Below are 20,535 nucleotides of genomic sequence, written 5' to 3'. Positions count from 1 at the left end.
TTCTTCCCTTTTGAATAAACTTTGCGGCCCTAATTTAGCTCCGTACTTTTCCTCTCCTGTGGGTTATGATTCTGAGGAACTAGTGAGGAACAGTGTCTGTGTGTGTGTTTTTGTGCAGACACACAAGAACACACACACACCGCCTGTCTCAATACACTCCGCACTTTTCAGATTTTTAACTGTAACCAGCCGACCAGTTTCTGGTTGGAATGTGTTGAATGTTTAAGTGGTGTGTGAATACGTTAGCGAAGGACAATCTGAACATCCTGTTTCCTTCTCATCATCCTCAGCTTCCTGAACTCTGATTGGCTGAGATGACCAACCAGGTGATGAACACCTGTGACTCGGCGGTGGGCGGAGCTCCACCAGAGGAAGCAACTTCTCTACAGGTGAGCGACACTGACGGAGGCTGTGGGTTCAAATCCCACAACCTGCACAGGAACCAATCAGAAAGAGCCATGCTCAAAGACCGTCTATTGTGAGGAGGTCCCACTCTGACCTGAAACACAATAGCAGGTTTTCTGGCCTTTCTTCCCTTTTTCAGATCCAACAGATTCATCCAGGCAATAAAAACAACAGTTTAAAGACCAATTAAAGGAAACAGATAAAGCTGTAATTATGTTATTTTATAAATTTCTGGACACCTGAATGTTTTTTAGAACCTGACCTTTGTATGGAAGCATTTTACTGCCGCATCTTAACCAGAAACTTTGTTAAAAAGAGAAAACTCTAAGGAGATTTAAAACTTGTTCAAACAAGCAAGTTCTTCATTTTAATGAAATTTATGCTTCGTTATACCATGAAAGTTTATTTTTCCTAATTCCATACCTCGTTAAACATTTTAATGAATTTTATGCTTTGTCGTAACGTGACAGTTTCCCGCTCTAACGAGACGCTGCTGCTGAATTTACTTCCTGCTCTGGCTGCGTTCTGATTGGCCGGCTCTCCCTCAGGTGTTTCCGGACTCTACTGAGCGCGCTCCAAAGCTCTGCCGGCGGCTGCCCTCCATCGTGGTGGAGCCCAGTGACGCAGACCAGGTGGAGAGCGGCGAGCTCCGCTGGCCTCCTGATGATGTCAGCGATGATGTCACACAGCGCCACCAGCAGGCGGCAGGTGAGGTCGCAACCCGTCACTTTACCCCTCGTCCGTGACCTCAGTGACGTCAGCAGGTGGTTTCTGCGCAGGGCGACCCATGGAGGGGGCGGAGCCTCCAGAGCTGGTGATGGGCGGAGTCTGACAGCTGCAGTTTTACCCAGGTGAAGAGGCGGAGCTAACACACCTGAGATGATTGGACGGCTGACCTCTGAGGACTCATAATAAAAAAAAAAACTTTTGATGTATTCATTTTATTTTTATTGGTATTTTTTGAAGAAACATCTCCTGATTTATTCTAAATCGTATTTTTCACAGATCAATAAATAGTTTGATGAACTCTGGGCTTTTATTTTGAAATACCAAAACAAAGCCTTAAATGATCTACAAAACATTGGAGCTGCAGGTATTCTTGTTCTGTAAGAACATTTTGAGTTATTTATTGGTTTTCTGGCCTTTCTTTCCTTTTTCCTTTTTTTTTCCCCAAAATTATTTCAGCTGAATTCAGGCCTGATTAAAACGCCATTGTTTTTGTTTTTTAAGTGTTTTTAAAACCCTCCCAACAGGGGGCGACATTTTCCTGATTTACCTGAACAAGTCTCCCTCGGGGCAACTGCAGGTTTTATGTTTTATTAATTTTTTGACATATTTCTATGATGGCGTATGAGGGCCGTGTAGATAAAAAATTAAATTAGTAAATTTCAGCCAAAAAATTCAGAAATTTTCTCGAAAAAAATTGGAAATTTCTGAGTATGAAAAATAAAACAATTTGACTTTTGGAAATTTTGTGTTTTAAACCTCACATTTTTTTCCAAGTAATTTTCTGAGATTGATAAAAAAAAAAATTCTGATTTTTTTTCTAGCAAATTTTTAACTTTTGAAATTCCAAGTTGAAAATTTGTGACTTTTCAAACTAAAATTTTCATTGTTCAAAGAAATTAATCTCAAAATTTGAGGTTTTTTTGGTGGAATTTTACCGTTGTATATTTCTCTTCGTATTCTTTGAATTTTTAGAAAACGTTTTCATCTCACATCAGGTTTGTAATGATCTTGTTTTTCCGGCTCTCGCTGTTTAAAATTCTTGACCTCTGATGACCTTTTTCTTCTAGTTAAGTTTTTTTGGATGTTTTCTTGGTGTTTTTGGTTTCTGGGTTTGTTCTGTTTTCGACGGCGTTCTGGAATAACAAACGTCTCCCTGCAGTTCACCAACAGAGTGCATGGAGTCAGTTTATTACAAATGACAGAATGATACAAAGAAATGATGATAAACAAAAGAGTTCAGATGTGTGGAAATCCTTTGAAAATATGAAACATTTGTTAGTAACGCATGTCCGTCTGCAGCACCATAATCTGATCAGATGCATAAAAAATGAGAAACAGAGCAGATGTTTGCTGTTCCTACTCAGCTGCATGCACTGCAACAAAACACAGAGCGCATGGAGTCCAGACCACCAATCAGCTGCAGCAGCAGCTGTTGCATCATTGCAGCGCCGCCCAGTCAGGATTGCGTAAATAAAACATTCTCCAAACAATCAGCATGAAGGATAAATAAAAGCTCCACCTGTTTTCTCCAGGTGTTTGTTCATCTGATGGAAAAAGTGCACATTTGGTGAATTAGCATCGAAACGTCACCTGCCTCAAGCTACAGGAAACATGCACTTTATAATAAAGGTTTGCCATATCTGGTTCCTCCAGCCCAACACTTCAAGTCCACAGGTCAGTGAAACTATGGAGGCCCGTATGTGCCACTAGAGAGGAAGGAATAATCGCAAAATGGATCATAACTTATAAATATGACTTTAGAAGTTGCAATTAATCAAGGTCATAACTTAGACGTTTTATGGGATGCAAGATCAGAAATATGACTTTAAAGTCATAACTGTGGTAGAAAGTTAAAAAAAAAGTCTAAATGATAATAATTGGATATAAATATGAGATACAAAGTTAGAAATATGAGCACAAGTGTAATAATTTAGATTTTCAGTCATAATATGAAAAAAGTCATGGTTACTTTTGAAGTTGTCATCAGATTCAAAGTCCTAATTTAGACTTTAATTCTGACATTAAAAGTCAAACTTCTGAAACTTTCCATCAAATATTTAAACTTCAAAGTAAAAATCAAAACTTTGTCATATCTATGGTAAGCCATGTAGCATTTTATTTCTCTAAAGTGGTTTTATAGGTTTCCATAGAGAATCCTTCATCTCTGCTGGAGATTGAATCGTGTTTTTGTACAAAACAATCACCAGAGTGAAGTTAGCCTAGCTTAGCGCTTACAGTGGAAACAGATGCCTGTCTACGTCAGTCAACACAGAAATATCAGGTTACTATGAGATACCAAAAAACAAAAAATAATTTGGGTTATTTAACCTGCCATAAGGAAGAAAATGGGCTTAAATGCTCAGTCATATTTTCACAATTTTTTTCATAAATGTTTAATGTCAGTTTCAAAATATTTAGTTAGCAAGCTCAATATTTACCTTGCTCCAAAATCCATATTTACTTAAAACTAAATATTTAGCTTGCCAGCTAAAGATTTGGTTTTAAACTATAACTTTTAATAATTAACCCCAGTTTCCTACTCTTATGACAGGACAACTGACCCAGATTAATTCTGTTAGTTTTGGGCTGTGTAACCTAATAAACACCACACTATATTCAACTGTCTCATATTTATCTAGTTGCTGAATAATAAAACCTTCCAAAAATGCCGCAGCAATAAACAAAAACAATAAACAAAATCAGTGCTGGATTCCCCAGAGCTCAATCACTGAGTCTCTGTTTGTCTCAGTGTTTGTAGATAAAAATAAGTCAGTAAGCTTGAGCTTCTACTGAACTGTTTTTGGTTTAAATAACATTTCATTGTTTTACTAAATGAAACAAAAACTTTTTTGGTTCCATGATGAAGCCAGTTGGATAGGAAAGTAGAAGTTTGTTTGAAAGTGAATGAAAGCCAAGCACGGCGTCAGGTTTGCATTCCCACCGTTTGCTAAGCTAGGCTAATGAAGCCGAAAGTTAACAGCTTCGTTCATTTATCTGAAAATGAACCGGATCATTTCACTGCCTGTACAGCCCTCTACATATGAACGTCTCAGCTGCTTTAACACAAAGACGGAGGAAAAACACAAACATTAGCCCAGCACACAGCAACAACAGCACAGCTAGCAGCTAGCAGCTAACGGACAAACAAAAACAAACTCACATATCGATCCGGCCCTCCCACCGCGTAAAGCTCCAAATACTTCTCTAAAACTGAGACAGACATCAGATTTCTACAGACCTGGAGTTGGAGACAACCTAGTGACTGACAGACTGAACCAGGCCAATTATGGGTTTAGTTCCTCAATAAAGAGGAACTAAACCCATAATCAACTGTTTTCATTTAATTAGTCTAGTTTTGTCCTTAAGGTTGATAACTTTGTTTCTGTGTAAAATGTGACATTTTAGTGTAAATTTGTTTAATTCTGCAATATTTAGCCTAGAGCCATTTCAGTGCTGCCCTCTTATGGTTGAAATGGGGGTACTGCAGATGAATTTTCCTATTGGTTCCAGCTTGGTTCATGTCTACGTCACACAGCCCTGCGTTCAGGGATAAAACCATAAAACCATCTCACTCTGACAGCAGCTGGTGTTTTCACATGTCACAATAAAAGTCTCCAATAAAGAAGAAAAAGTCGCTAGTCGCTGTAAAAAAAACAAAAAGAAAGAAAGTCGCTAGGTTGGAAGCTAGTCGCTTTTTTGTAAAAAGTTGCAAGTTTGGTCTGTTGATTTTTGGGGGAAAAAGGCGTTAAATTTGTTGCTAGAAGCTTTTTTTGGAAAAAGTTGCTAGATTTGTCAGTAGTTACTGTTGCTAAAAAAAGTCGCTAACTATAGCAGCTATTACTAAGCTGACAACAGGGCCACAGCCATCGCCACAGCCCCACTTTACCCGCTCTGCTCATTCACACGCTTAGCCACGCCCCTAACTGTGTTCTGGCTCCGCCCAGAATTTTGAGATTTTTGGGCGGCGGGCTTTGCTTCCACAGCAGGTTGAGTTCCACTTTAAGAAGTTCTCAGGTCTTTTTAATAAGCTTTACTTTTCATCTGTCAGACTGATTCATTCCTTTAGAGAGGCGATGCGTTCGAGGACCAGTCGGAGTCGTTAAGCTTTCTCTCATGCAGACATTCCAGTTATTTCACAGAGTCTCTCCCACATTCAACACTCGCAACATTCAGCAGAAGCAGCACAATCCCAGCGAGATGGAGCAGGCGGAGAGCCTGGCTGTCGTCGGTCAGGCAGCAGAACTGAGAAACATTCAGCAGGTGTTCTACTGGACCCGGTCCATGAAGTGTGGAAGCAGCGTGGGACCCATCTGACGGGCAGAAAGGTAAAACCTTATAAAGATACACAGAATGCTATTAGGATGTTTCTATCCTCTGTTCAAATGCAACACAACAGATCGTCAAAGCACAAAGTTATTAATACACTTCTGTACAGTTCTGTCCGCAGAACGCCGTGGTGAGAGCAGCTGTGTTGACTAAGTTTGGTTGAGCTTGTGCGACGAGAAAGCAGCTCTACGAAGATACACTGTGGCCAATCACGATGTTCTGATGAAATCACTGGGCACAGATGGGTGCTTTGTTCTGGACAGGTTCAGCGCATCCACACCACGCCGGTCCAAACACAGCGCCCAGCGGGACTCCGTCTCACACCGCAGTGGCGTGGATGCACGACGTCTGTCCCGATGTGCTACGGTTGCCCGCTCAGGGCGCGTGGTGGGACCCATCAGGCCCACGAGGCGGTCGCTTGGTGCTTTCGTTGGCGTTGGAGGTTCGGGTTCTGGTCGCGGGTTTCTTCTCCTTGGTGGTTTGGCGAGTTTGAGTCAGAGACGGCGTTGTGATGGCGGCCGCCTGAAGACCCCCACCAGGCTCCACGATGGTGTTTATGACTGGAAGACAGGAAACACAAAACACAGCATTTAAAAAAACCAAGCTGAATATCCAGGGCAGAAAAATACATTTAAACTGTCAGTCTGTGTGATGTTAGGTCCAATATTAAACAAATGCAGAGAAGGAAAGACATCAGCAATCGCCCTGTAAAGCAACAGACGGCGATCATCCAAGGAAACAACGTGGCCGCCAAGCTGAGACATAGGAGTTCCTCAGGGCAGCATGTTAGCACTCCTGCTTTTCACTTTTTATAAAAATGATCTTTGCAGCAATTTTTAAGATCCAAAGTCAACTTTTATGCAGACGACATGATCATTAGTTGCTTCACTCCATTAGCAAATCAGATCCTTGAATTTTAATTTGTTCAGTTTATTAAAGCTGAAGTTGGTGTTGGTGGGTCTGAGACTATTCAGAGGAACAAATCTTGGGAAAATTTCTATGTGGGAACGTTCAGCAGACGGGAGGACTCTCTCTAATCGTCTAAAGTTTGTTTCCATGCTACTTATCAACCTCTACTTCCTGTTTACTAAAGAAGAATAATGTCAACATCTGATGGAATTATGCTAGCCTGGTTGATTCGCTCCATCAATGCTTAATTAGTATTTTCTTTTTTCTTTTTGTATTTTCTGAGGCCATCTGGGAAACAACTAAAACCAGAAGTTATTGAACCCAAATACCTTCCAGCTGCCTTTGGACTCGTCTCAGTTCCTTCAAAATGGAGGTAATTTCCTGCAAGCGATGACAATATTTAGAATAGGAGGCGCTGAACTCTGGATGCTGCTGTAAAAATGGCAGCTCAGTTACCTTGTTGGAGGTTTTTAAAATGGGAACTTCATTCTCAGTGTTGATCTTGGCCTCAATCTCCTCCCATACATCTGCTTTGTTCTGGAACAAAACCCTGAAACCAGAAACCATCCGGTTAGTTCAGCTGGAGCCGAGCAGGCAGAAAGTCTTCACACCGCTGCGTACTTCATCTTCTCAGCCAGCTGCTCGGTGTTTTCCCGGATGGCCTGGGACAGCTGGGAAACCGGGTTCAGCATCAGGTTGTCCAGGATCACCTGGAAGAGTTTCCACAACACAGAGACCAAGATGAGCGCAGAGCGTCTTCATCATCAGCACCGATTTCCCAGAAAACCCAAAACTGACTGCAGCAGACGGACAAACGTTCAGTGAAAACACGAGGAGTCGTGGCTGAGTTCACACTGCAGATCAGACTCCCTGCAGCGCCACCATCAGGAGACAGACTGAACCTTCAGGGTTAGAGCTCCTGATGCTGCTGCAGCTGATTAACCTTTGGCTAAAACATGAGCTGCTTTCACACATAAACCAGAACGATGTGTTGATGCTACATAAAATGAGCAAAATTATGATTCTGACAAATAAATGAGACCAAAATTCCGCTCTGCTCCTTTAGAATAACTACATTATTTAAATTTGCTAAATGCAAATGTGATAAAACACTGCAATGCCTTTAATCCAGGCTTTTGATTTGAAAATCCCTGATGATGACGATGTCATGGCTTAACTGGAGGGAAACCTGCTTAATGCAACTCATGGGAAATGTACAAACAGACCAGCTTTGGGCCCAGTTTCCAGATGGTTCTGGTGAGAAACATGAATCAGCGTCAGAATAAAAGCCGGTGAGAGTCCGACGGGCTGAACGGCCGCTCGGCGAGGAAGAGGCCGTCGCTCCACCGGCAGCCTGGAAGGATTCAAACGACGTCTTCGGTTTTGGGTTTATGTCGTCTGGCGGATCGGGAGCGGAGATGTTTGGACTCGATCAACACATGGGTGAAGCTCGGCGGTGGCAGCATCATGTCGTTAAGATGTTTTAAAACATTTCAAGATACGAAGCAGGAAATGGAAGGAGTTTCAGAGCGGACCAATCGAAGTCCAGAGCATCAGGGGGCGGGGTTAACAGACAGGAAGTGGCGGAGATGGGCAGACCATCCGTCCTAATCTTGTGTGATTTTAAATTGAAATTAAAATCTCCCATAACTTTTAAGTGAAGTTTTGAATCTAAACTTTTCTGAACAGAGATGAATAAATCCAGGAATTAAAACGTGTAATTTTGACGCCTAAACCATCCAGGATCAGCTGAGGCTGAAATCCTCCAAATCAGCTGCTGCGTCCTGAATGATCTGAAAACAACCAACAACCGAAAAAATGGTGAAGCTGGAGAAATGCAAACTAAAACCAGGAACGTTGAGTTTAGTGGGAATTCGTTCCCAGACTAAGCTTTGTGTTGAGCTGAGCTGCAGTGTGAACGCGGCCTTGGTGGGATCGGACAGTGACCTCTTCACGGTTCCACGGACGGCGTTGCAAAGAAGTGGGCTCTGCCTCATTCATATTAGCGTCCAGGTCCAAGATGGCCGCAGAACCTGGAGGAACCTTCTGGAAGTTTAAGCTGGCCTCAGGAATACGATGGACCAGCTGGAAAGAGAGTACACCCAAATGATCCAAAACCACTCCGGTTCAGCAAAGGCTGGAGATCAACGCATGCACCAAGTCAACATGCAGCTGCAATGGTGGGTAGCGACAGGGAGGTCCAGGTTCTGCTGGGATACAGCGCCAAGTCGGACCAGGGAGTGCAAGAGAACCCAGCCACAGCTCCATGAACCAGTAAAACCAGTTCATTACCAGCACAGGCTGATGGAGACTCATCAACAGAACTAAGGGTGGAGCTGGAGGCTGTGGGACATGAGGACACCAGAAACTGGACACACTGGAGGGTCTTACTCTGCATAAACCACAAAACAAAATACAATGTTTTTAAATTAAAGATTTTAAACAAATAAAAAGTTTTACAATTATTTATTGTGTCAATATTTTAAGGAATATTTTTGAAAAATTACATAAATAAATAAATACTGGCTTTTCCCTGTCAAGCAGTAAACATAAAATCACTGTGGTTCATCAAATAAACTATCAGCTGATTGGTTAATTAGCTCAGTGCTAGCCCCGCCCACTGACTGATGCTGGTTAGTTATTTATGTATTAATTAGTTTTATTTTGTAACCAGGTTGCTGTGTATTGCAGACTTCTGTCCAGGTCCCTGTTGAAAATGAGACCTAGATCTCCTGGTTTACCTGGTTAAATAAAGGAAATAAAATTTCAAAAAATACATTCAGATGTTGCAGAAATAATTAAAAAGTTAAATATGCTTTTGTAAACCATATACACTGCTCAAAAAAATAAAGGGAACACTCAAATAACACATCCTAGATCTGAATGAATGAAATATTCTCATTGAATACTTTGTTCTGTTGAATGTGCTGACAACAAAATCACACAAAAATCATCAATGGAAATCAAATTTATTAACCAATGGAGGCCTGGATTTGGAGCCACACACAAAATTAAAGTGAAATGTTGCCTTTATTTTTTTGAGCTGTATATTTTAGACCTAATTTTTATATTTCTTTTAATGTTTTCATAATTTATTGCAGGTTTGGTGTTCCTGTATGAATATCAGAAAATCCCATAATTCAATAAATAATTAACTTAAATAAATCTACATTTAATAAATAAAATAAAATTTAAAACATATTCAATCAATAAATTTATGAATAGTTATTTACATGTCTTAATAAAATAATGTACAAGTTTAATAAGAATGTGACTTTAATACACTGAAGACTAAAATATGTAATTTTTTCGTATTTATTCACTTTATTTTGTTCTGTATTGCAAAATATTTGTTAAAGTTTCATTTATTTATTAAATAATGGTCATTTTTGCCTCCATAAATAAACTCCTGTCCACAGGAACGTGGAAGGAAAGCTACTGTGTAAAATAAGGTGATTGTGCCTTTCACTCTACGCCGATGATACACTGATTTATGTGTTAGCGGTGCAGCAGTGCAGTGCAAGGATCAATAGTTAGTCAAGGTGAGATTTGATGACAGTGAATTTATTAAGCTGGGATCAGCTCAGTTGGAGAAAATTAAATTAGTAAATTTGGCACAAACACCTCGGTTGGATGTGTTTAGTCTCAGGTTGAACTAAATATTCATCCAACCGACTGACTCCAGCTTGGTGCTCTGGACACACAAGACAGGATGAGATGACAATAATTCAAAAGTGCAGAACAATCCAACACAGTTAGAGGGGCGTGTTAGGATCGGTGGAGGGGGAACCGGTGGAGGGGGAACCGGAGGAGGGGGAACCGGAGGAGGGGGCGGGTGGGTGATGAGTCAGAGTTGGACACCTGAGCCGGTCGAACCCCGTGGAGAAATGCAACACATGGCGTCTTTGCAGAAGAACAAACATATGAAAGGTTGTAAGAGTCTGAAGCAGAATGAAGCTCCTGCAGATCAACCTGCAAACAAACAAACAGCTTCCTGCATGACTGGACCAGCGCCAGAGTGGAACACCGAAACAGGAGCGTCTAAACTGGGAACACTGGGATGAGATGAGGTAGCTTTACTGGCTGTGGGAGTGTCTGGAAAATCAGACACATTTATCCAGACTTAAAAATGTATAGAAATGTGAAAGAAGAGAACTTCTGGTTATTGATACTGCCCCCTGTAGGTCATGAATAGATGTGCGTGTTCCCAGTTTTGGAGGCCATGATGGTATGGTGGTAGTGGCCATGTTGGGAGGGTGTTTGATTCCTACCTCCTCCCGGGCAGAGATGGTGGAGCCTGGCGTGTTGGGGATTGAACTAGGGGAGGTGGTGGTGGGAGGAGGATCCCCATCCCCGGCAACGTCATGGATCTCCTTCGCCAAGATGGCCAGATCTTTGGCCAGGTCCTGACTGAGCCTGCAGTCGAAAGGCAAACCAAACTATCAGTGGATGCCTGAGAGATGAAGGAGAGCAGCCGATGGCAGCAGAGCTCTTACTTGGCAATCTCAGCGCTGTGAGTCGACCAGTTCTGGTACGGGTCGACGTCGTTCTGGTCCTCGTCCTCCTCGGTTTCCAGGGAGACAGACTTGGTTCTGCTAGCAGCTGTCCTCTGGCTGCGCTGTGATTGGCCAGCGGTCATTGAATGAGAGGATCGCTTCGCTTTGGAGAAGCCAGTGTTTGTGTCGTATTCTTCCTCAGAGGAAGATGAGAAGTCTGAGCCCTTCTGTTTGCGACGCAACCCTGAAAAATAATCAGCAAAAGGCGTCAACTGTTTATCTGCTTGGATGGTTAAAGTCTATGCCTAAATAACGAGGTCTGAGCCACAGACACAAAGGGACACACACTGAACCTCCAAATCCAAAAGAATCACAAAATCAAATCTTCATATTTGGCAAAACAACAACACAAGCTAGCAAATACATGTCAGAAAAGCCAACACATAGACCAAGGGTCCTCAACTCGTGTTCTTGGGGGCCGGTGTCCTGAAACTTTTAGATGTGTCCCTGGTCCAACAGACCTGAATCAAATTGCTGAGTCACTGCCTCACTTTGTTGTCCAGTTCTTCAGTGTCCTGCTAACGAACTCTTTAGTGACTCAGGCGTGTTGCAGCAGAGATACATCTAAATGTTGCAGGATACCGGCCCTGGAGGCCTGATTTGAGGATCCCTGGTAGACTCACCACCACTGGGGTGCTTAACTCCGCTTGATCGGGTACGTGACAGTGTTTGCTTCACCGGAGCTCCGCCGCCTTTACTGGCTGCCTGGCGAGCATCACCAACAGACGTCTTCCTTGCTGTGACACCTGGTTCACTGTTGCGACCAGAGAAGCCAGACCGACTTGTCGAGGATTCGTTGTCACTTGGAGTCGTAAATGAGCCGGTTCTCTTCCTAGGCATCGCCAAGATGTCCAGCCTGGACAGCTTCTTACCTTCAGCTTTAGGGGGTGCGGAAATATGATCAGAGTTCTGGGAGGTCCGATCGGTCTCTGTGCCCTCATTGTCTGAGGCGTCACCGAGGCGGGCGCGTCGCAGCATGGACGCTCGAGTTGGCCTTGGTGCTGACAGGCTGTTAGAACGAGTTAAAACCTGTTGAGCTGCTGACTTAGGTGTCTTTCCATTGTCCTCTTTCTGTAGAGGGGCAATAACTTTCTTGGTACGGCTGGAGGGATGTGAAATTTCGTGATCAGATGAAGTAGTTTCAGTCCAGTTAGGTGCAGTACCTTGTTGACCTTCGGATAAATCCAGAGAACCACGGTTTCCTGTACTGCGGCGCATCTGGAAACGCTTTGTTGCCTCTGCCTTGCTTGGCACGTCAGTTGTTGTCTGTGTGCGTCGTTTCTCAGAAAGCCGCTCTCGAGCACTTAGCTGTCGACCCTTTTCTTGGATAGACGGGCTAGAAGAGGACTTCTCCTTCTGAAGGCTGCTTATGGCAGGTCGCTTTTTAGACGTGGAGTTAACAGGAGCATTTTTGCTACTCACCTGACTCACGGTGCTAGCTGTATCCACATCTGACTCACCAGAGAGAGAATCATCCATGTGGGTGGAGGAACCCTCTTTCTTTGAGCTACGACCAGAACCAGAAGAAGGAATCTTGGTGTCCAGAGAGGACAGCGCTCCCTCTGACTCCTGAAGGAAGGGCTGTGTTTCCTGGATGCTCTGTTCCATATCTCTAATGGAAGGGTGGCTGGAGATGTGGGGAAGCTTCTTCATCTGGACGGTGTCACTGGGTCGATCTTTGGTGAAACTTTCTTGACGGACGATGTAGCTGTCTTTTGTAGGAACAGAGTCTTTGTCTTGTGTTTGGAGATTTGGAGCAGAGTTGTTGGGTTTGACGCCTGTCCTTCTGGGTTCATGTCCACTCAAGTGACGGATCAAGACTGTTGTTGGAGGAGTTTTAGCCGGAGGTTCTCGAGTCCTCTCACCCTGTACGGGGCTTCGGGCCTGTTCAGGCTTGCCTGGTTGATCCTCGGCACCAATGTAGAAGAAGGTGGATTTGTTGGTTGGAGAAACTTTCTCCTGAACTTTAAACTGATAGCCGGGAGCAACTGGGGACACATTTCCGGTAATTACATCAATTTTCTTTGCATTAACCAGAGCGGGTCCATCCTCAGAGCGACTGGCATCGCTGAGACTGTCTGGGTCCACGTCATCCTGAATGGCTAGGTGCTGGGTGGAGTCTTGGGAACAGGGAGGAACGTAAACTCTATCCACAGATTTATGACCTTGGTAGGATTCATGCCGTATCAGGATGCTTGGAGTGACACTTTCCACCTTGTCTGGAGGAACCTGAGGCAGCAGCCTTCTGGTCCTGGAGCTGTGGCTCGTCTCTGACTCTGAGGTGTCATAGCTGTAGCTTCCCACTGACTGACTCATGTAACGCAAATCTGTAAAACAACATCTTGTTAGCTCAACTTGGGTCACTATTATCCTTCAATTTTTATACTTTTCTTTATGTTACAGACTCATTTTTGAATAGATTTGTGTATTTTAATCCACAGCCCTTTACATTATATACTTGTTTTTGTTTAATTAATGAGATAAAATGTTGAGTACCTTCAAGACATTCCCCTTGAGGAGGAGTAGAACCAGGTTCAGCATAGCTGTCAGCCAGACTGGCCCACCGAGAAACCCATTTAGGTCCTTCAAGATCGGCTGCGTGAATCTGAACCTAGAACACAAACAGTAATGAACAACAAGGCCAAACACCAGGATAACAAAGAACCAACCAAGACTGGGCAGAAAGAAATTGGTAACATGAGGAATGGAGCACAAACACCAGTGTGCATGCACTTGGACAACAACATGCTCCAACATTTGTCCTGGGTCTTTTCCAGTGTTACCTGCATGGGACCTGTTGGGGGGGCACTGACAGCTGCTGGGATAAAGCCATGCAATAGGTCCACACTGGTACCATCACCAGGCAAGGTATGGTGCTCATCTTTGCCTTCATGTATGACCGGTCTATAGACTCCTGTGGTCGCGTCACTGTACTCTGGAGAGTCAAGGACGCCAAACACCTGTTTGGCACAGGGCATGCATGAGACAGTGGTGTGACCACACAGGAGGAAAAAGCAAGAAGGACAAGAAGTTTCATGCATCAGTTGTTACAATTAAACCTGTTTTCATAAAGTTAAGAAATATACAGTTCATACTTATGTGTTGACTGATGGTCACTTCACCTGATCAATCATGTTGCGGGCTTCCTCCACCTCCTTGTCTTGCGACTCGGTCTCTATGGTGTAAGTCCCGGCATCACTCAGGCTGTCATCTTCCTCATTCCTCACAATCCTCTGGGAAATTTTGGGGTCTCCCCCATGGACTCCCAAAGACAACATGGGGGACATGTGTGGTCCAGATGGTTGGCCCAGAGGAGCCACCTGGGCTGGACCAGTGGCTGGTTTGAAGGACTTTGAGGCTACTGGAGGTTGTAACGGGGATGAGGGGTAGGAAACTGAAGAAAGTGCTGGAGGTTCCTGTGGGGAAGGGATCTGGGCATGAGGGGGCGAAACCATCACTGGTGGGGCAGACATCGGTGGAGGAGAGACTTTGTCTCTGGTTGGGGAGGAATCCTTCTGACCAGAGTCCTTCAGGAACTCTGCAGCAAACTCCTGGGCAAGCTTTGACTTCTTCCCAACACTGCCAAAAGGTCTGATGATGATGCCTGATGAAGAGCGAGAGGAGGAGCCTGATGAACCTGCCTCCCCTTCTGTCTTCTCCCGCTTTAGAGAGCTTGACCTCTGAGGGCCACTGTGGCCCTGACCCTTCAGGGGAACCGTCACTTGCTGAGTGGGAGGGATGTGTCCATGCATCGATGCCGGCCTCTCGCCGCCTTTCCGTCGCTCCATCTTGGCCTTGAGGGTGGAGTAAGAGTCGCCGTGAGCGGGGTTGTGGGTGAAGGACTGTGAACGCTTCTTGCGCGGGTTGTCGTCAAAGAACTCGATGATGAAGGCCTGCTGGGTGAGGTGCTCAGACAGTCCCTGTTTGGACATTTCTGTGGGCGACGGTGGCTGGGGAGGGCTCTGGGACAGGGGCTGATCAGGGGCCACAGCTGAGGCAGGGGCCTGTCTGGGCGGAGAGTACTGCAGCACATGGTGGAGTTTCTGTGCTGGAACCGGCTGCTGACTGGACTGGAAAGTCTGCTGAGGTTTATCAGGCTGCTCTGACTGGACAGAGTGCTGGGATTTACTTTTGGCTTTGAGAACCGGGTCTTCAGAGTCACTCTGGGTTCCATCCTCATGATGATGACCTGGTAAAAGAATAATCTGATCAATACACTTTTATGTTTAAGGGTGCATGCCCACCAGTTCTCTTTAATCAAACTCTAGTGTGTTTATCTAGAAAGTCCAGTTCGTTTGGGGAGGTTTAAATGCGCAATCAACCAAAAGCCAAACACCAGGATACAAACCTTGGTCTGGGTTCAGTTGAAGTGAACTCTGGTTTGGTTTGAATGCATATGTGAATACCAAGTGAACCAGAGAGCGCTCCAAAAGCAGGAAGTGGACTACAGCGCAGGGCATTCTGGGTAAATACAACCAAAACGAATGTGCTAGCCTAGTGCTAGCAGGAGAAATGGCTTCTGGACTTTAGCCAAAGACTAAAGAGAAATCCTCCAACCGCTAAAATCTGATGCTACTCCATTTTTGTTTTCGTTTGGTGAAGAAGGAACTTTGTACAGGTGGTCATAATATTTTACAGCATCATAGTAATACCAAAGCAACCTCTCTGACCTTTTAGGGTCTTGATGTTCATGGCAAGGTCACTCTTGGTGCTGTAGACGTCCTCGCATGGCGGATGCCTCCTCATCATGCTGACATCACTGTGGACCAACCAATCAGCCACCTTGCTCTGCGCTGACATCATCTCTACGGGTGCAGTGGTGGTGGCGGTCTTGGCGGGGGGCGCCTGACCCTTCCTCTGGCGAGTCGAGAACTTGGTGACGTGGTCTTTGATCTTGATCTTGCCAGGCATGCAGTCGTCAAATTCGATGGTGAAGGAGGCGTGGCTCTGCACGACGGGCGGGGTCGGGGTTGGCGGGGAGGGCGGGGCGTTGGGGGCGTCCGTGTCCTTGGTGGGGATCTCATGGAGCTCCGCCTCTGAGGTTTTCTGGTGCTGGAAGTCCTTGGTGGGAATCTCGAAGTAGCTGGGCTCGCGGTGGTAGGAAGGGAAGATGGTCTTTGGTTGGGCGTCGGAGAGAGAGCCAGGAAAATCTGGTTTATAGACACAACAGCTGATGAGACACAAGTACGAATCCTCCAGATGTTTGATGAACAACCATCTACCTGAATGAGGCTCGTCACTGCCTTGGACTTTACTCCCATAATCCTCCTCTCCCCACCAGGAGGGCTGGCCATACAGAGGCGTGGGCCGACTCACCGGGGTTTCTGTCAGAAACACACACATTTACCAAAAGATGGTTCTGGAAACACATTCCTGTCTACATCCAAGTAACCATGGGGGGTACCGCTAACTGTTTGCTGCTCTGAGCTCATCCTGAGTTATTTGTGTTTTGGCAGTTTCACTCCATTCTACATGGAAATAAAGGAAGAACTAATTAATCCTGACTCTTGTGAAAAGAGTTTGGCTGATGGTTAGTTTTGGTACAAGACACCATAGTGAGACCATTAAAATATCATTCATTCATTTGTTGCATATTTACCATTTGCTCGATAGAATTCATGATAAAAAGAGAATATGAAGAGAGGAAACAGAACTGATGTGTACAGTCTTCACCCATTTCAAAATAAGAGCATGAATATAAATATTACAAATCCTTACCAGTTGATAACCAAAATTTCAACACAGATGATGAACTTTGCTCAAAATAAAAGTTTACCAAACAGCCAAATAAATTAGTGCTTTACATTTTATCTGGAAAAAATTCTTCACAGGAAGCTAAGTGTGCTAAATGTTTGTAAAGTTTGCAAAAGCAGAAAGTGAAACATTAACTCTGCTATTAGCAGATTATCTAAGGCCAGACAGTGAGTCAGTATTTGTTTATGGGACAGATGTTTGGAGGGAACCAGTCCAGAGTCCCGAAACAAGAACAAGTCTCCAGGTAGAAGGAAAAGACGGCAACAAAGTTCCTGTTGTCATAATCTGTTATGTTGGAGATGAACTAAAACTGCAGATTAGCAAAATGTAAAATGTGCACCAGGTCATCAGAAAATCCCTGAGTCAGCAGCAGCTCCTGGCCAGCTGACCGGACCAGCCGGGTTCCTCTCTCGGTTTCGGGTTCGTACCTTGTGTGATGCTCTTTGTGCTCGTCGTTTTGTCGCCTCGCTGTCCCTCCTCTTCATCGCTCTTCCTCCCCTCTGCAGCCTTCAGGCTCATCTGCAGCTGACTGCTGTACTTCTCATGCTGTCAAAACAAAAACGTTTGTTTGAGCTCAAAGTTCTCACCCGGCGACCCGTAAGCACAAAGTCAGTCAGGAAAAACAGAACCAGGAAAAATCCAGAAGAGAAACGAAGAGGAGAAACTGTCTGAGATTCAAACGCTCTGACAGCTGCAGCTGTTCACATTTGACCTGCTGCATGAGTTAATAAGTTAATACTTTCTGTTTTTTCCACTTATTGAATAAAACTACATCACCCAACATGCCTGGCTGTCCTTAAAGAACCTGCTTCTGTTTGAATGTTTTAATTTCATATTGTTGGTATTCTGAATAAAAGCATGCTTTTACTTTATTTTATACATTAAAAGAATCTGTAACAATTCACTAAACAAGATAAAAGAGAAGAAATCTGCAGTAGCAGAGCAGGAAGCCATTTTCTTTTTCTTCTGCATCAAAATCACTTCCTGTTTTAACAACGCTGTCCCAAACGGCACTGGTCTTTCAGAATCTGATGCTTTTTGTGTTCTGGATCAAATTTACATCAATCCACTTGAAAGTTGATGAAATAATAAACTAGATTCGTGCACAACGCTCCAGCCAGCAGCTTGAAATGTGACCTGACCTTCAGCGCCTCCTCTGGGACTTTGTGTTGACTTTTCTCCAGAACGTAGACGTGAGAATGTGCAGAGGCGGCTCAGGAAAAACTAAATCTGCATGAACAGGATCAGTGAACACACACACACACACACACACACACACACACACACACACACACACACAGGGAAGGATATCGTATCCGAAGCGAATGATGTCGGACAGTTTGAGTGTGATGTAGGTCTGATCAGGGATCCGCAGGTCGTTCACAAATGTCTGCAGGAAAAATGAGAAATCAGATCAGATTTGATCTCTGATCCAGTTTATTAATAAACTACAAAATATTCAATAAAAATTATCAAAAACTCTAGAAAATCATCAGATTTGATATCAATCGACTCCAATGTGTTCTTGCAGCTGATTGGTGGAGAGCTGTGATGTCACAGGGTGGCGGGGCATGCTTAGAGAAACGTGTGTGTGTGTGTGTGTGTGTGTGTGTGTGTGTGTGTGTGTCTCACCCCATTCAGGCTGCCCAGGTCTTTCACCAGGTGTTCGTCGGTTGTTGGGTTGTAGTTGATGACGGCGTGCTGCTTGTCCACGCTGCGCGACTGTTCACACACACACACACACACACACACACACACACTATTAATCAGTGAGTTTAAAGGAGACGAGATAAAAGACGACGACGAGTTTTACAAGGAACAAGTGATGAAGGTGAAAAATAATGGAGGAAGAACAAAGAGACGAAGAGAAGAGAGGAAGAGGAGAAAATTGAAGGAAGGATGGTTGGATGTATGGCTCTATGGTTGGCTATATGGTTGGATGTACAGTTGGATGGTTGGATGCCTCCTCACCTGCAGCATGAGCTCGCAGTCCTCGCGGCCGACGAAGATCATCTCCTTGGGGAGGCGGTGCCGCGTGCCGGAGCTGCTCACCAGGAACCATGACGTCACGCTCATCTTCACAGGCCTGCCGACAAACCGCAGTGCATCCTGGGAAATGGAGGCCACACCCACAAACAGCCTGAACTACATCCTGCAGCAGGGATCCTGAACCCACGCTGTCATCGATAAAAACAGTTTCGCTCCACTGACGGTCCGACCCGGACGGGCGGGTTCAAGTCGACCCACCGGGATCACAGACCGAACCATAGAATCGTCCTCTGAGGTCCGATTGGTTTCAGAAACACGTTTAATCTGCTGCAGATTGTAACAGGTTTGTATTTAACACTCTGGATTGATTGATTTACAGCTTTAGGCCACGCCCCTTTGGTTCTGAAACGCTCCAGGTCCGCGATCTGAACGGACTGAGTTGGATCCGTTTTGGTTCTGTGAGGATCTGAGTGGAGCTGCTGACTGGACCATGAGCTCCAGCTGGTTCTGGGTCCAAACCAGACCAGATCATCACCAGAACCACCAACCCAAACACAGCAGCTGATCCTAAACAAAATGGCCAAAAAAGGGTCAAACTGTTACAATGGCCTAGTCAAAGTCCTGATTAAAATACCAGAGGCCCAATAAAGCCTTGACTCTGTTCCGGTGATTTAAAGAATCATCCAGGTTTCTGCGCCTCAACCATCAGCGGAGCTTTAAGAACTGAGCGGAAACTAACCTGTCATACGTCACACCACGTGACCTTCCTGAACCTGACTGGATGCAACCTGGCAGCGCTGTCTGCTCATATCTGTCACATCATCATCATCATCAACATCATCATTTCAACTGAGCCACGCAAACGCGCACGCGCGGCCGCCGTAGGATCCGAGCGGCTGGTCCAGCTCCTCCCAGCGGGCCGCGGGCTCTGATCTGCGGCGGCCCGGCCGGGATGCGCCGCCTCCGGCTGCAGTCATCCCAGACAGTCCGGTCCCAGCCCCCCCTCCTCCACGCCCTGTCCTCCTCTTCCTCCTCTTACCTCCGCTCCAGATGCCGCCGCTCCCCGCCGCTGTCCTGCGTTAGGATCCCGCACTGCCGCACTGCGGGGCGGGTGGAGCATGGGAGGCGACCCGCAGGGCCGGAGCTCGGACGAGGTTCGGGTCTCTGCTGGGGGTTCGCTCTCTGGTCCTGATGCTGCTGCTGTTATGGCATCTCTCCGCCCGTCTCCTCCTGACGCACCAGCGGCAACCCGCTGCGTCAAGACGCACCGCGTTAGCGCCTACGACACCGGAAGAGCCCCAACGCGGCCTTCAAATTAAAAGACTGCCCACAATTATGCATTTTCATTACATACGAGATGTTTTATTATTTAGGATAATTTTAATGTATGTATTTAAAGGTAAATTAAAAATGATAATGGAAAATTAATTGTGGCAAAAATAATAAAACAAGAATATTAAAGAAAAGAATTAATCTGTTTAGTGATAAATCCCATTATCACTAAATAACGGATAAAATGCATCACTAATGATATATTTTAAGATAGTATATTTTACTTTATAAAATATCCATCCATCCGTTTTCTTACGCCCTTGTCCCTGGTGGTCAGGCGGTGCTGGTGCCTCTCCAGGAAGAGGCAGGTCACCTGGACAGGTCACCTGGACAGGTCACCTGGACAGGTCACCTGGACAGGTCACCTGTCCATCACAGATAAAATATACTTTATTAAATATATTAATTTTATCAAATAGCTTGTATGTATTCTATTAAACGAAAAACTAATTTAATTAAACAAAATTAACTAAACATTTTAAAAAATTATTGAAATAATTCCCAACGATCCCAAAGGGAAATTAAAAGTTGCTGT

At 44.8% G+C, this 20,535-nt stretch overlaps 2 protein-coding genes across 7 annotated transcripts in view; one reads left to right on the top strand and one right to left on the bottom strand.

Annotated features, from left to right (window-relative positions):
- The window catches only part of LOC106940364 (protein LBH-like), an 11,688-nt gene extending 10,257 nt beyond the window's left edge, over nucleotides 1–1,431 (top strand). Inside the window, exons 4-6 of the mRNA XM_015023094.1 lie at nucleotides 291–389; nucleotides 954–1,113; nucleotides 1,185–1,431. Of these exons, the coding sequence (XP_014878580.1) occupies nucleotides 315–389; nucleotides 954–1,113; nucleotides 1,185–1,237 (288 nt within the window). The 5' untranslated portion in view covers nucleotides 291–314 and the 3' untranslated portion in view covers nucleotides 1,238–1,431. The remainder of the gene's footprint in view (nucleotides 1–290; nucleotides 390–953; nucleotides 1,114–1,184) is intronic.
- An 875-nt stretch (nucleotides 1,432–2,306) lies between these two features.
- Nucleotides 2,307–19,936, bottom strand: cep170bb (centrosomal protein 170Bb). Of its 6 annotated transcripts, none has more exons than XM_015023078.1 (20): nucleotides 19,708–19,934; nucleotides 18,651–18,788; nucleotides 18,312–18,401; nucleotides 17,991–18,069; nucleotides 17,822–17,880; nucleotides 17,108–17,225; nucleotides 16,148–16,249; nucleotides 15,596–16,075; nucleotides 14,048–15,114; nucleotides 13,709–13,885; nucleotides 13,422–13,536; nucleotides 11,549–13,252; nucleotides 10,866–11,109; nucleotides 10,641–10,785; nucleotides 10,231–10,341; nucleotides 8,317–8,454; nucleotides 6,991–7,079; nucleotides 6,826–6,919; nucleotides 6,699–6,750; nucleotides 2,307–6,020 (listed from the first exon to the last, which is right to left on the bottom strand). In XM_015023078.1, the coding sequence occupies exons 1-20, from the start codon at nucleotides 19,786–19,788 to the stop codon at nucleotides 5,836–5,838; spliced, it is 5,268 nt and encodes a 1,755-aa protein (XP_014878564.1). In that variant the 5' UTR covers nucleotides 19,789–19,934; the 3' UTR covers nucleotides 2,307–5,835. The 6 variants fall into 6 exon arrangements, with proteins under 6 accessions (XP_014878564.1, XP_014878566.1, XP_014878563.1 ...); XM_015023080.1 differs by having other exon boundaries at nucleotides 18,651–18,765; nucleotides 19,708–19,795; XM_015023077.1 differs by having other exon boundaries at nucleotides 10,231–10,272; nucleotides 15,596–16,249; nucleotides 19,708–19,935.
- Nucleotides 19,937–20,535: the final 599 nt, after the last annotated feature.

The sequence above is a fragment of the Poecilia latipinna genome, unplaced genomic scaffold (assembly GCF_001443285.1).
Source record: "Poecilia latipinna isolate Pla-1442-1.1 unplaced genomic scaffold, P_latipinna-1.0 Scaffold3194, whole genome shotgun sequence".
NCBI classification, from domain to species: Eukaryota; Metazoa; Chordata; class Actinopteri; order Cyprinodontiformes; family Poeciliidae; genus Poecilia; species Poecilia latipinna.
Note: the sequence above shows the minus strand (reverse complement) of the source record. Positions and strands in the feature narration are given on the sequence as shown.

Excerpts from the sequence above, each read along its gene's own strand:
- cep170bb (XM_015023077.1), bottom strand. The coding sequence starts at position 19,788 with ATGCTCCACCCGCCCCGCAGTGCGGCAGTGCGGGATCCTAACGCAGGA. Across the intron at positions 13,537-13,708 it reads CCCCAACAGGTCCCATGCAG|GTTCAGATTCACGCAGCCGA; the intron begins GTAACACTGGAA and ends TTTGTGTTCTAG. Across the intron at positions 10,273-10,640 it reads CCATCTCTGCCCGGGAGGAG|ACGCCATGTGTTGCATTTCT; the intron begins GTAGGAATCAAA and ends TCTTCTGCAAAG.